The 15451-nt window shown below is 49.2% G+C and overlaps 1 protein-coding gene across 2 annotated transcripts in view; it reads left to right on the top strand.

The window, feature by feature from the left end:
* Window positions 1-14796, top strand: part of VANGL1 (VANGL planar cell polarity protein 1) — a 57697-nt gene extending 42901 nt beyond the window's left edge. For both annotated transcript variants that reach the window (XM_047784928.1, XM_047784929.1), the window contains exons 5-8: window positions 752-885; window positions 2323-2455; window positions 3362-3596; window positions 7543-14796. In XM_047784928.1, coding sequence (XP_047640884.1) covers window positions 752-885; window positions 2323-2455; window positions 3362-3596; window positions 7543-7803 — 763 coding nt within the window. In that variant the 3' untranslated portion in view covers window positions 7804-14796. The remainder of the gene's footprint in view (window positions 1-751; window positions 886-2322; window positions 2456-3361; window positions 3597-7542) is intronic.
* The last annotated feature ends 655 nt before the right edge of the window (window positions 14797-15451 follow it).

Raw genomic sequence — 15451 nt, 5'->3', positions numbered from 1 at the left:
TGAAAACCCAATGTTCCTTCCTCCAGGGACAACAAGGTGCAGGTAGAAACACTGCAGTGGGACCTGGGAAGCTTAAATCTACACTCTGTTCCTTTACTCAGTGGCTCTGTGGCTGTCTGCTACGTCTCTTGACCTTTTTTTTTTTTTTTTTGGTCTTTTGTTGTTGTTGTTGCTATTTCTTGGGCCATTCCCATGGCATATGGAGGTTCCCAGGCTAGGGATTGAATCGGAGCTGTAGCCACCGGCCTACGCCAGAGCCACAGCAACGCGGGATCCGAGCCGCGTCTGCGACCTACACCACAGCTCACGGCAACGCCGGATCGTTAACCCATTGAGCAAGGGCAGGGACCGAACCCGCAACCTCATGGTTCCTAGTCGGATTCGTTAACCACTGCGCCACGACGGGAACTCCTCTTGACCTTTTTGAGTCCTCAGTTTGCTCATCTGTAAATTGGGAGAAGGAGGAAAGTGCTGTGTAGCCGAAATAGATCTAAATTAGACACTTATCGCCTGTTGGCTAAACGGGATTCAGCTAATGACATAGCCTGGGAGAGGGCACAGAAGCCACTGGACAGGGGGACTCAGTTTCATCTTTAAATTCTCATCCTGGAGGCAACAGGTGTGGTGAAACCCAGGCGCCTCCTGGGTGAGGTTATCCTTGGTGTTTGGCTCTCTTGCCCGACTCCAAAGAAGGATTGTTTTCACATAGGATCTGCTTATTCATGGAAAAAACTTTGCTGTCTTTTCTCAGTATCCAGCGAGCCGCGTTGGTGGTTCTGGAAAACTACTATAAAGATTTCACCATCTATAACCCCAACCTCCTAACAGCCTCCAAATTCCGAGCAGCCAAGCACATGGCCGGGCTGAAGGTCTACAACGTAGATGGTACGTGCCTTGAAGTGGTATCTGGGGTGGGTACCGGGAGCTGCTGGGCAACTACTTAGATTAAACTATGTTTTCCATTTGGTTCTGTCTCCTCAGTGTTTGCCTTTATGGTATGGTCTCATTTCAGGATGATTTTTCTTTTCTTTTTCTTTCCTTTTTTTTTTTTTGCTGGCAAACATTTTTAGAGAAATGCAGATTTACAGTCTACATATGTAGGCGGTTCATTCATTTAGGGATTTTATGGAAACTATATGAAACAATAGTCATGGGTTTCCCGCTGCCTGCTGTGAACCTCTTCCATTGAAAGCTCATAGGAAAAGACTACTTTTCAAAATGTGGATAAATTGCCCAAAGACTCAGCTGCCCCAAACCATTAAGATGAATTCACAGTGCAGGCATCTGGGGAGATTCTTCCAGGCGTTTTCCAGTCCTGGTTGCGAGCTCCATTCGAGTGGATGGCAGGAGGCCAGGGGCCAGGCTGGGGGACGTCAGAAACGTGTTTCAGGCTATCCGATGGTTCAGTGCAAGAAACTGGACATGGTGGCATTTCTTCCTGGGCACCCTGGGTCAGGGCAAGGGCTTTGCAAAGCCTCAAAGAGGATCATGTTGTTAGCAAGTCAAGTGACATATAGGCAGCGTCAGTTTTGGTGACACTGTCCTCCCCGTTTTTTCGGTTTGTTTGTTTTTGACTCTATGAGATGTGCCTTCTCTTGGGAATCCTGAAGGGCTGATCTGTTTTGCCTGTGATCTGAAGACTAGGAAGCCCACTAGTAAGCCAGGTCATTTCAAAGTAGAGGATACATAAGAAAACAATGCCCCCTGCCTCCTCCTTCCGAAAAGTTGCAGTGGCCCACGGTCAGGGGAATGAGACCAGGAGTTCTAGCTCAGTGTGATAAACACGACGTATTGCAAGACCCCAGGCATCTCTATTTTCTGTAAGTGTCGTGTCCACCGTGACAGTCCAGCGTGGCCCATGTTCTAGTGTGTGGTCAGTGTCTCCGGGGGCCTTGACTCTCTCGTTCCTGTCCTGTCCTCCCCAACCCTCTCCCTCTCTGGTTGCTGAAAGGCCATGTGGGGGCTGCCCTTGTGGCCAGACTGGAACTTTATGTCACAGACGGTAAGTAACATCTTCAGTACACCCTGCCTGGTATTTTTGGCCAAGACTTTAACCATCAAGCATTCTTCCTCTCCTTCGGAGTTCTTTTTCCATTTGCACTCATCAGATCGGGGTTTCGGGAGATTTCCTTCCTTTTGGGAGCATTTTGAGTGCAGAGCAGGGGTCCTGTTCCCCCATCTGGAGGGTAGCTTTGGGGATTGTGTATGTGTTTCACAGGGGATGGGTGGTCGGTTACTGATAGTCAGGAGACTGCTTTTCTGCTCTGTTTCACAGCCCCAAGGCTTTAAAACTGTCCTTCCTCCCTGTCTTTTCCCCCAAAGGCCCCAGTAACAATGCCACTGGTCAGTCCCGGGCCATGATCGCAGCAGCTGCTCGGCGCAGGGACTCGAGTCACAACGAGTTGTATTATGAGGAGGCGGAACACGAACGGCGGGTGAAGAAGCGGAGAGCGAGGTATGCGGCCCCACCCCCCACACCAGCATCCCCTCCAAGACTCTTTCTAAACCATCAAATGAAATTTCACTTGATGAGCACAACTGCTTGGGCCTTCAGAGGGAATCTTGCTCCAGTGGTTCCCAAACGTTAGCATGCAAAAGCATCACCCGGAGGGCTTGTTAAAACACAGATTTCAGGTCAGGTTCCGGCCCCACCCACAGAGGTTACTTATTTTTCAGTGGGTCTAGAGTGGGGCCCACCCAAGAATTTGCATTTCTTAGAAATTCCCCACTGATGATGAAGCTGCTGGCCCTGAGCCCACACTCTGAGCGAGCCCGTCTTATATCCCCAGGCCCTTGCTGGTTTCCAGGATCTGAGCACATTAGCCAAAGTGGACAAAGACGGTTTTCATCCTGTGTGCTGGGCCCCTGCCTTCCTCCTTCCCAGGGGCTGCTGGTGTGGGCGGCCGGCTGGGGGAGATACAGCTCCAGGTCTTTGTCAGGCTGCTTCCGCACCAGCGGCCACCCCTCAGTGCACGCAGAGCCTTATGCAGCCAGAGTTTGAGGGACCCCAAAACTCTTTTCCTCTAACCCTTCATTGTACAGATGAAAAGGACGAAGTGAGTCTCCCAAATTAGTGACAGAATTGAGAGTGGTCCCCTCCTCGTTCCAGGGCTCCTTCTTCCTCCCCTGAAGCCCCCATTCCCCGCAGTGCATTTGCCTTTGCCCTCCTCTCCGTTCCTGCCTCCCCGCCCCCACCCCCCCGACCCCCGCCATCTGGAGTGGCAGCTGAGGACGGGGAGCCGTGGGTGCGCTGGTGGCGGGCTGGGGCACAGCAGGCGGGCAGACGTCATCCCGGGTTCTGTCTGCCTCTGTCCTCGGGCCCCGCCCCACGGCCCCGATGCCTGTGTTTCGGCCCCTCCAGGCTGGTGGTCGCGGTGGAGGAGGCCTTCATCCACATCCAGCGTCTCCAGGCCGAGGAGCAGCAGAAAGCCCCGGGGGAGGTGATGGACCCCAGGGAGGCCGCGCAGGCCATCTTCCCCTCCATGGCCCGGGCTCTGCAGAAGTACCTGCGCACCACCCGGCAGCAGCACTACCACAGCATGGAGAGCATCCTGCAGCACCTGGCCTTCTGCATCACCAACAGCATGACCCCCAAGGTGCGGCTGGTCACCGAGCTCGGGGAGTCCCACTTCAGGGGGTAGTCAGGAATGCGAACATCAGAGGCTTCTCTCAAGCGCCAGTGAATAAGAATGAGGGATTCTCACTTATTTGGTGCGGTTTTGGCACAGTTGCTTTTTTAAGTTGCCTTTGGAGGCCTCTGGATTCAAGCAGAGGAAAGACTTTCACTTAGAGATGGTCCAGGTGGCAGCTCAGGGTACTCTGGTTTCTCGTTTCTGGTTGACTCATTCTAACCTGGCTTTCTGTTCCTTTCTGCCAGTGGGAAACCTTGGGCCAGGAGCTTAATGGCTCTGTGCCTCGGTTTCCTAACCTGTAAATTGGGGATAATACTAGTGTCTACTTCATTGGGTTGCTGTGATAACTAAGAGTCCGTTCTTGTGCAGGGCTTAAAACTGCATCTGTCCTAGTGGAAGGACCAAAGAAATAGCTTTGATTATCAGCGGTAGAAACAAGGCCATCACTTGGGCATTTTGGGGCTGTTGTGGGTTTAGTTTTACTAAATGGTCTTTTGGATTATGACGTGAGCACACCGCGGGGGATGTTGCAAACAGCCATGCATCTACTAGACGGATGTGGCCAAGGAGGCAGCACAGAGTAAGGGTTCAGCAAATGACCGCTCTTCAGATAGAAGTGGGTTCACCTCCAGGCTCCACCACCGAATTGCTTTGTGACTTAGCCTTAAGTTTACACTTGTTTCCTCTTTTATAAAATGAGGATAATGATAGTATCTACCTATCATTGTGGGTAGGATTGTTGTGTGGGAATTATAGTAAAAATGGCAGCATGACAGGTCAGTCACATGGTAGAGCGTAAATGACCTTGACATTTCATACACATGTGCACTTGGTAGGTAGTGTTACTGTTGGTATAAGGACCTGTGTTCAGACACTGCCCTGAATGTACACAACTGCTGATGACATTGTCGCTAACCAGTAATGACACTTAGGAAAACAACATGGGTTTTCATATTCCTTGACTTACTAGCCCCTCTCCTGGAAAAAGTATTCAGCACAGTCAGCTCATATATATGAATATACGTGCAGGTGAGTTTTTGCAAAATAGTCTGTATTCACTCAAAACTGGAAATAACTTAAAAATAGAACAGTAGCTTATAAATTCTGGTACATTACTTATTAAAGCACAGAAGACTCTTTGTTGCTATAATAATAAGTTACAAAATGCAGAATACAAATAAGTGTGAACGCTGTGGTTGCAAGTGAGCCCAGTAAGTCTGTGTGTACAGAGTGATAGCTCGTGCCACACAGAATGGAAGTGGTTGTTTTCCTTTTTTTCAAGGTTTTTAAAAAGGTTTCCTGAGGGCTTTCTTTTTCACTGAAAAAGAGTATACTTTTCTGAATAAAAAATAATATTTGCATGAAAATCTTAACATTAAAGAAAAGTATAATGGGAGTTCCCTTCGTGGCTCAGCAGTTAACGAACCTGACTAGTATCCATGAGGATGAGGGTTTGATCCCTGGCCTCACTCAGTGGGTTAAGGATCCGGCGTTGCAGTGAGCTGTGGTGTAGGTTGCAGATGTGGCTCGGATCCGGCATTGCTGTGGCTGTGGTGTAGGCCTGCAGCTGTAGCTCCGATTTGACCCCTAGCCTGGGAACTTCCATATGCCACGGGTGTGGCCCTCAAAAGCAAAAAAAGCAAAAAAAAAAGCAAGAAAGAAAAGTATAAGGTACAAAGTGAAGTTTTGATTCCCCTAATCCAGACAGTTCTTACTGATATAAAGACTGGGTGTGTATTCTTTCAGGGTGGGTGTGTGTTTTCAAAGCAGAAATAGGAAAAAAACAAAAACCAAAAAACAGAAATGGGATCTCAAACTATATAGATAAAGTGTGGATACTAGGTTTTTTCACTTAAAGCTGCTCTTGGCTGTCTGTCCATGTCAGGCCTTCACACAGCTCTAACTCTTTCTCTCCAATAGCTGCATCTTAGCCCACTGAATACCGGGGTTTGTTTAACAGACTGCCTACTGATGCACTTCTGGAGTAAGATCGTTCTTTAGTCTGACGAGGGCTTGGCTCTTTTTGCTAATCGAGCTTTCCTGGAACACAGCTACACCCTTTATTTACAGATTGTCGACAGCTGCTGTCTCTCTACCAGGACAGACCTTGAGTCGTTGTGACAGTGCGTGCCTTGCAAAGCCAAAAATATTTACGTTTAGAGAAAAGTTTGCCAACCCCTGGCCTAAACAGAGTTGCAGTAAATCCCTTTTTTACATGTGTTTTTGTGTATGTAGGCAATTATTTCAGAAGGATGTATTTCTGGTAGAGGAACAGCTGGATCAAAGGCACAGATCCTGCCAAATTGTCCTGCTAAGTGGTGTCACTCTTTCACACTTGGCCTCTAGGATATAAGACTGTTTATCACCCCCCCCCCCCCCCCCCCCGGCCAACACACACACACACACACACACACACGCACGCACGCACGCACGCACACTTGAACATCATTGAGTGTTATTCTTTTTAATCATTGCCCATCTAAGAGGAAGGCAATATATTTTTCATTATTCAAATTCATATTTAACATGTAATAGAACATCTTTGCATATCTTAAATTTCTGCTTATTCTTTTAGAAATTATTCTCTTCCTTTTATTTCTCTACCTGTTGAGCTCTTTCTTTTTCTTGTGATTCACAAGAGCTATCTGTGTCTGCGTGTGTGTTGTGGAGGCACAGTCGTCCTTTCTGCCTTAGGACATATGCTTACAGACCAGCAGTAATGTGCCAGGCAGCAGTGAGGTTGGATGGAGGAGGATCCCACTTGGAAACCGTCCGGGACCTGTGTCTAGGACCAGAGGGATCCATCCCAGTCTTTTCTTCCTGGATCCCCGTTCACCGTTTCTTCTTCTTCTTTCTCGCCGCTAAATGGATGCGCTTATCCATGTCACCCCCATGCCATCAAGCCCCCAGTATATGCCAGGCACCTGGGAAATCCGGATTTTAAAAGATACCTGCCCACCCAGAGAGGATAGTTCAGTGCGGGGCTCAGACCAGCAAGTCGGCAGCAATTGTTCGGAAAGTAAAGTGTCACACGGGAGTCGTGCCCATGATGAGAGGCACTTAAAGGATGACGTGTTCAGCTGTTCTCGAGCTTGAGGGAGTGGTTTGGGAAGATTTAAAGGGCCAGGAGGGACGTGCTGAAGGGTGACAATCGGCAGGAGGAACCGCGCCATGGGAAGGGGGATGGACGGTGGGGAACCCGCAGAGCGAAGCGCTGCTGCTGGAGCCAGGAGCCTGGGGGCGGGAGGTGGACGTGGGGCCCGTTCATCCCCTGGCCTGGCCGCGTGCCCACGCCGTCCAACGTAGCAGAACCATCGCTCTCGTTGGTTGTCCTTATCTTGCCCCCTGAGACAGAGTCACCAGGTCATCCTGGCAGCAGCCTGTGCGTTAGTCCTGTCATCAGCCCCACCCACAGAGAGGCTGCGGGGCCCGGCCAAAGGCACACAGCAGTAAGCGCAGAGCACGTGTGCTTGTGCGAACCAGGGTATCCCTGCGTTTCCTCGGCTCGCATTTCCAGAGCGCTTCTCCGGGCCTGGCACTTGCCCTGAGGAGCGCTCGGTGTGGGAGGAAGCCGACCTACCAACAAGTACAAGCCATGGCCTGTGCTGTTTGGCCCAGGCTCTTGCACCGGGCTGGTGTGTCAGCCACTGCTTCGGGGCAGATGTGGGCACCAGCCGCCCCTGTGCTTCCCGCCTTCCACACCATCTGGTCGGAGAGGGGGAAGGTTGAGGCGTTGTCCCCCCGGCAAGGATACAGTTGTGCAGGGCAGGTGGAATTGGGTGTCATAGGCTAGGCTGTCCTAGTGTGGCCGGGAGAGCATTGTCCCCCAGGCGTGAGAGCAGGCGGCATTGCGACAGCAGCACCCAGAGCCGGTGCCTGCTCCCTCACAGCCCCTCTGCTGTCCTTGCAGGCCTTCCTGGAGCGGTACCTCAGCGCCGGCCCCACGCTGCAGTATGACCGGGAACGCTGGCTCTCCACGCAGTGGCGGCTCGTCAGCGACGAGGCCGTGACCAACGGGCTGCGGGATGGACTCGTTTTCGTCCTCAAATGCTTGGACTTCAGCCTCGTAGTCACTGTGAAGAAAATCCCATTCATCGTGCTCTCGGAAGAGTTCATAGACCCCAAATCTCACAAATTTGTCCTTCGCCTGCAGTCCGAGACGTCAGTTTAACAGTTCTATATTTGTGGCTTTATTAAAAAACGAAAAAAAAAGAATATATATAGAGAGATATATGTGTACCAGAGGGACGTCTTTGTTTTTATTCTTCTTCATTGCTGATTGAACGGGCAGATGAGAGACCAGGGTCCTTTGACCCTCTGCACTTTATTTGGAAGGAAGCCGAAGACGTCCATCCTGGAAGACAGTGACTGCAGACAGCTGGCTTGTGGATGGGGTGTCTCGAGGAGCCGTTCCCCGGCGTTTCTGTGACAGCTGCAAACCAAAGCGGAGCTGGAGGTTCTTGGGAACCTCGCCTTACAACGCATCCTTGCCTTTTGTCCAGCACCTGGCCCTGCCCCTTGCTTCTGGCCGTCCCACTCGTGGGCGTCAAGGGGACGCACCTCTGTCCTGTTTCAGGGAACCAGACAGGACACATCTGCACCGCAGGAGCCACGGGCTGTTCACAAAACGCCTGCCTTCATCTTTGTTCTCTGTCACCTCAGGTTCTGCAGAGAAAGAACACAACGGACGTGCACTGTCAGTTTACAGACTTAAGGATTTTTTTTTTTTTCTCCCCAAAGAGAACCTGCTTGCTCCGTTTCTGACCTGCTTCCCTACCGGATTGAGCCAGCGGCCCTTTCCTAACACTGGGGTGGCCCACCCGTCCCCACTCCGTCCTGCCCCCCCAACACGCACCCCACACCCCACCTGGCTGGCAGGCCCGGCCGGGGAGCACAGCCATCAGAGCCACCCGGGACCAGGCTCTTCATGTGTGCCCGCCGTCTCCAGGCACAGCCTAAGTCTGCCCCACGGATTGTTTGCTTGCGTAGGGAAGGGTGGAGTGGCCAGCAAATAGATCCCATGGGGAGCATGCCAGCTAGGATGTCCCTTTCAGGCTGCGGCAGGGGCCTGTCCCCTCCCAGTCCTCCTCCTGCTGCTCCGCACCCACCAGGGGAAGACCCATGCTGTGACTCTGGGACTGGCGCGATCAGCTCGGAGCCTCTGTTTCCCAGGCGACGCGTTCTTACAAAGCTCCAGAACAGGTTGCCCGCCCAGGGAGACCAGGCATCCCCCACTGCAGTGACAACTGCTGCATCCAGTCCCAGGCCTCAGACCACCGTCACTGTGCGCTCCTCGCCTCCGCCCCTTACCAGCAAGAAGGGGCTTCTTGAGGCCCTGGTGCTTCATTCCTTGTAGATGGCGGTAAAGTGAGGAGAGGGCATGGGCAAGCTGCAGCATTCGGGGAAAAGAGAGTGGAGAGCCAGTCTCACGGTCCAGAAGGACACCTGTGCGGTCTGTTCCTTAGATGCAGCTGGTTTTAGTGGGCCTTTCCCGGGCCTCGGGGAGCAGCGGGCCGGGGTGCGGGTGGAAGCGCCGCGGGGCAGAGCCCTGCAGCCACCTTCGCTGCCTCCGTCCGCCTTCCTGTGTCCACAACAAATCTTTGCAAAATATGCGCTCTCGCTTTTCCCAGGTGTTGAGGGTAACCCGTCACCTTGCTTTAGCAAAGGATGACACAGTCTGACGGGCTTTGTGTGTGTGTTCGCATGGCGATGCATTCCACAAGCGGTGCAGTGTTTGTTAGTATTGTTTTAAACCAGAATGGGCTTTGGATATTTGTCACACCTGTACCTGAAAAAGTAAAGCGTGTTCCTTGAATCACCAGCCTTCGGGTCAAAGATGTGTTGGAAAAGAAGGAAGGGGACACCAGTTGGTGTGGCGTAGCGCCAAGAGGGACTCTGCACGGTTTCCATTTATGAAAAACAAGCACCATGTCACCATGGTGCTTTTTGTTCTTCTTAGTTTTGCCTTTAGGTCCCTTCAAGCTGGACATTCCTTATGATGATGTCTTTCTCAGGAATATATTTTGGGAGATTGGGCAAGGGACGGTGAATGTGTATGAGACTTTGGCTGGGTATAAAGGTTATACTGTCTCAGACTAAATATAGCAGAGGCTGCTGTGTCAGAAACCCAGCAGAAATGCCATACGTGTGTGTGTATATATATATATATAAATATATATATATGATTCACGATGACACCAAATGCATCAGCATTCTAAAATACTGTGCTTCCAACCCTGTCTTAAAATACCAGTCCAGGGAGTTCCCTGGTGGGCTGGCAGTTAAGGATCCGGTGTTGTCACAGCTGCGGCTCAGGTCACTCCTGTGAGGCAGCTTTGATCCCTGGCCTGGGCACTTCTACATGCCGTGGGCACGGCCAAAAAAACAAAACAAAACAACAGTCCAGAAAGGGTTACGTTGGATTCGTGGCTTTGGTGCCTGCCTTGCCAGCAGGGTGAAGAAAGGTTTAAATTAAAGAATTTAGTTCCTCTCTACCCCTTTCTCTTTCTCCCAGTCTTTGCATAGGAGAATGTCAGACTTTGTGAAATTATTGTTTCCGTGTTAAATTGAATATCGATTTTTTTTTTTTACACTGACTTTGTATTGAGTCCTTTTGGAAAGATTAACATAATAAAATGCAGGATCTTTGTATCAAGACTTTGCACTTGCAAACCCTTTACAGCTTGAGTTACTGTTGCAGTGGGAACAATGTAAATGGCATTTTAAAAAAATTAAGGTTTCAGAAGAGCTGCCTCACACAGCTGAACACAGTGTGTTTCTATTTCAGTTCTTGAAACTGTAACAGCCCACAGGCTATTCCTTTTAAAAGGGGTAAACTGTGCCCCGGGCTCATAGGATTAGTAAGTTCCTGTTAGAGGGGACAAGATCTTGTTTGCCTTAAGTGTTTATAGATTTCCTATAACTTTCCATCTAAGTTATTAAAATGTGAATGTTAACCAGTAAGAAGTAGAAAAACCGTCATGAGGAGTGTGTGTCTGAGATCACGCTCTTCCCTGGTGACGTTTTATCCGGGGAATAATTTCTGTCACTTTCAAAGATGACAGTTTTTCGTCGTCCACAAACGGAACATTGACGTCTGCGTTCGTAGAGCTGGAAGGGATTTGTGGTGCATCCATTGTTTTCATTACGTTAAATGGAAACACATAATACTTTTGCTCAGTTTTGCAAAGTGATCCCTAGAGAAAATGTTGGACCAGTTTTTTTGCCCAACCGTCATCATCTCCATTTCTCCCTCTCTGTCCTTTTCAAATCTACACACAGGACACATTCTGTACAGTAGATGGGCCCTGGGAGCCGAGGGCTGTGTGTGTGTGGGGGGGGGGGTCTGCGGTGGGGAGATTGTGGCTCTGCGGGTGTGGGGTGCGTGTTGGGTGGGGATGAGCTGCTCCCCTCTTCTTAGCATAGCCGGTGGTAGTGGGGACACTCATTCTTGTGTCTCCTGGTCGCTTTGTCTTGATGGGTTTAGATGAGCCTGCGGCTCTGTGGGAAGCCACGAGCCTTGGGGCTGACAGCTGATGACCCTCCTTACTCCCCTCCCCCTCCCCCAGGAGGGTGTGTATTGCAGCCACTCGTGAAGTCACCACCAAGCCGGGTCCTTGGTTTACTCTCCTCCAAGTGGCCTTTGCCATGTAAGGCTCCCACCCAGGGACGCATATTTGTTTGGGGGTATGTGTTTCTGTGTGTGTGAGTGTTTCTCTGAGTGTAATTAGCAGAAGGACAGCATGTTTATGTTAGACATCCGAACATCTGTGTTATCTGAAGCAGATGGGTGTGTATTTCAGAAAATTACTTGTGGACGTGTTTGTATGGATGAGTGGATGTGAGCTCATGTGTTTCTGCATATGCTCTGTGTTGGAGAGATTTCCTAACTGCACCCATCTTCTGGGGGATTACTCTAAAGCCAGCTACTTCTCCCTTCCTTTACTCCTTTCCCTCGGTTACACTGGCTTCCCCCCAAAAGTAAATGGCTTTAGCACAGCGATGTCTTCTGGAGAGTCTGCTGTCCTGCAGGCAAGTCCATTAGGCTCTTTCTTGCCCCAGGACCCTATGACCTGAAAATAGCAAGAAACAAAGAAAGAAACGTCAAGCTCCCTGAGGAGGACTCTTGCAATTTCACGACCCTGGAAGCCTTACTGTAGATTTCTCAATAGAACCTAAAAATTGAGCTTCATTTTTAAAAAGATTGATTACTAAAAAGTAGCCCAGAAGTGGTGCCATAATATTTGACTAGTCCAACAGAGACCCTGCGGTTCTAAAGCGTTAGTGTTAAGTACTTCGGGGTAGTGTGTATGCTTTATGGATTTTGTTTTACACAAAATAAATCACTGCTGTGAATTTCCTACCATTAACTTTGTCGTAATCCTTTATAAATCAAACATGAGTCGTTCTTAAGCCCACAGCACAGTTTTTGAATGGTATTCAGTGCGGCAGTGAATGAGAGGCTATAGCCGCTACATTGAAACCATCATATTGAGCTTTAACCAAATGGATGCCCAGAATATCCGATTTGGGATCACATTTTTGCCAAGACAGATTTTGATCAAAGACGAGAGAGAAGGGTAGTAAGACGTATTTATCAGGTCTTTTAAGTTAGGTGCTGTTCTGGAATGTGCATTCCTTTACGGTGGGGGCTATTTCACTTTTACAGGTGAGAGAAATGGGTGATCAAAGAGGGAGGGTCTCGCCTAAACTCTCAGGGCGAGTAAATGAACTTTCAAATGTCATGTTTGATTCCAGTCCCTGGCTCACTGAACCTTGAGGTGTTACCTAAATAATTTGGCATTTGGGGATGTGGAGGAAAGATCTGAGGACACTTAACCTTGAATTCAGAACCCAGGGTTGGGGTTCATTGGCAGTGGAATGCTTCTGTTCTTTGTCAGTTTGCACGGGAGCTGTGACGGGGAAAGCTGCTCCACCGGGCTGGCAGATTTCTCTGGATTTTCATTGGAAAGCACATGAGAGGCGCCCTTCCCCTGCTAGTGTTGCACGCTGTAGGACTGGTGCTATAGTTTCTGGCAGCCACCCTTTGCTTTTGCCTGTCCCGCCCTGCAGGCTTGAGCAGGTGTGCACCTTGGTGGCGCAGGGGGCAGGGGTGTGGGATGTGCAGGGGCTGAGACTTAGCCACCTCCTGACCTGAGGTGGCCTCTTTCTGAGGCTTTGTCAACATGTTGCCCCAGCAGCTTCTCCCTGTTGGGATGGGAGACAGACTGCCTGCCAGCCCAGTCTCGGGAGGTTTGGGACTGGCCTCTGTCTTTGACTTGGCTGTTCTCAGCAGGCACTCTGCATCCCACTATGTCCCCCCCCCCCATTTGCCCTCCAAGAGGTTTCATCAGCAGATGTAAAACAGGACTCTGAAAACATTGTTTTCGTCTCTTCCAGTGTCTTTGGGTTTTGGTTCAGTTTGCTCAATTACCGTCTTCTCTCTTGCTGTTTGCTTTTAGTGGGGAACCAGAAAGGGCTGGTGACACACCTCTCAGCACTGCTACTTACTAGGAATGAGTAAGACACGTGTTCAGAGGGTAGCTAGGAAGTGTAAAACTACTGCGTGAAATTAGATTCTAGGACTCTGTGTCCCTTTTCCCAGGCCTGTCCCATTTCTGCTTCGATAACCCAGTTTGTTTTGTTTCACCTGTAACATAAATCTCTTCAGTGGGTTGTCGGAGAGTCTCCCCAACACAACGCGGATTTCTGACACCTGAAGCAGCGCAGTGAAAAGTATGGCGCCAGGAATCTACAACTGATAACGTCCCTCAGCTTGAAAACATCCGTGCTTTGTCCTTGTTTTAGTGGGATAAAAACACTCTTATCGTGAGCCTTGGGGGCAAACGTGACCAACCCCCAGGCTTTTCTCTTGAGTGTCTTTGGCACTTCTCTTGGCACTGAGACAATATTTGGATACAAGTGAATGTACAGTATCTCGTTTTGTATTTGCCTGTATTTATCTGAGCTCTCCCTGTGAACATGAGCTTTCATTCTGATTTTTTAACCACCCCCCAACGCCCTGGCCCTGGGAAAGCTTCATCTCTGAGGGCCAGAGACTGTTGCTCAGGGAATTTAGTCAGAGCACCTGGGCGTCTGATCCGCAGGTGTCAAGTCGGATCAGTTCACCTTGTAAGGAATTTAGACAGTTAACCCATCATCCTCAAGTCAGAGGCCAGGTGGAGAGGGGTGGCAGTTGCTTTTCATGTGCCAGTGCCCCTCAGTATAGAAATAATGGAAAATTCACTTTGTACTGATCTTCCTTCTAAAAAATTAATAAGAAAATCCAAACTCTGCTGATACTTTCTTATTTTTATAATAGATTCACAATAGGCTTTCACTAGACAGCCAACTCCTCTGGGACTCCTGAATTATGACATGATTAACAAAATTTGATTTCAAAGCCGTTGTTTACAACAACTATTGCGTAGAGTGCAGGACAGCAGCGGGATGAGGGCCGGGGTGGGTAGTGGCTCCCTGGGGCAGTGAATTATCTCCTGCTGTGATGACCGCTTCCTCCACCGAGACGTTGAGATGCTACAGAGAAGACCAGAGAGGCCCGGGCCGGGTCTGACTCCAGGGAAGTTTATTTGACAATCGATTTTGTGTTGAGTTCCCCTTACATGTTTACACTTTTGGATTTAGAATCCAGTATCAACCCAGCAAGCTCAGCGATGAAACCATCTGTCTCTCTCCGACGGAGCCGTAGCTGTTTGTGCAAAGATGTGGCCAGGGGTGTCTTGTGTTTCCTCTTATTAGTTAATACTGCACTTCGTAACTAGGAGGGGCAATTTTGCTGTTTAGCAAAACTCACAATCACTAGGTATGTATGACAAAATCTGAGAGTGATTTCTCTCATGACCTGGGTGGTGGGCTCTTTGGAGACATTTCAAACATGAATGAATGAACTACGCTACCAGCAACCATCTGCCCGTAATATTTACCTACATTCACAGGGCGTATGCCCTGTAGCCTATGCTCACTGTAACATCAGTAACAAGGTTAGAGGCTATAAGGGGCATAGTGTACCTGGCGTCGGAGTTATTTTGTTTTTTTTGTTTGTTTGTTTGCTTTTGGGTCCCCCATTCCAGTTAACTGTAAAACACTTTACCTGTTACATTTTTTATACTGTAAAACTTGGAAAATAAACTGAAACCCCACATTACATTTTGTTACTTTTTGCATGTGATTACTTCAACTTAAAAACTTTTCCTTTTTAGGGAACATTTTCACCCTTGCATAATTTTGATGCCCTCTTAAACATAACATGTCAAGGGAGTTCCCTGGTGGCCTAGTGGTTAAAGACCTGGTGTTGTCACTGCTGTGGCTCAGAATGGATCCCTAGCCCAGAAACCCAGGAACTTGGGCATCCCCCAACCCCCCGCCCCCCCAAAACCCCACAAACCTCTTTCTCTGAAAATTGAGGGTTTTTTTTCTTTTTCTTTTTTTTGCAAGCAAGCAAAGTCTTTACTCCAGGAAGGCAAATAGCTCCCAGGACAGCTGGGAGAGGGGAGAAAAGCCCCCGCCCCCCACCCCAAATGGGCTTTTATTCCTTAAAGAAGGGGGGGTGAGAACTGAGGTAATTTTAATGATAGATTGAATAGGAAAGTGGAATTGCCATTGTAAGAAAGACTATAGATTGCGATCCATTTTATGGTCAAGAGAATGTTTTAAATGAATAGATTACTGAAGATTAAATTCTTAGGCTCTAAATTTTGGAAGTGAAACAGGCCTTTTGAGTAAATGAGCAAGTGAAAAAAGATCTTTGAGTCAAGTCAGGAGAGAGAAAAGTGTCCGACCCAGGATTTGTGGGGCAGGTG

The sequence above is a fragment of the Phacochoerus africanus genome, chromosome 6 (genome assembly GCF_016906955.1).
Source record: "Phacochoerus africanus isolate WHEZ1 chromosome 6, ROS_Pafr_v1, whole genome shotgun sequence".
In the NCBI taxonomy this organism is placed as follows: domain Eukaryota; kingdom Metazoa; phylum Chordata; class Mammalia; order Artiodactyla; family Suidae; genus Phacochoerus; species Phacochoerus africanus.
The sequence above is the reverse complement of the archived record's forward strand: the minus strand, read 5'-3'. Positions and strand labels throughout refer to the sequence as shown.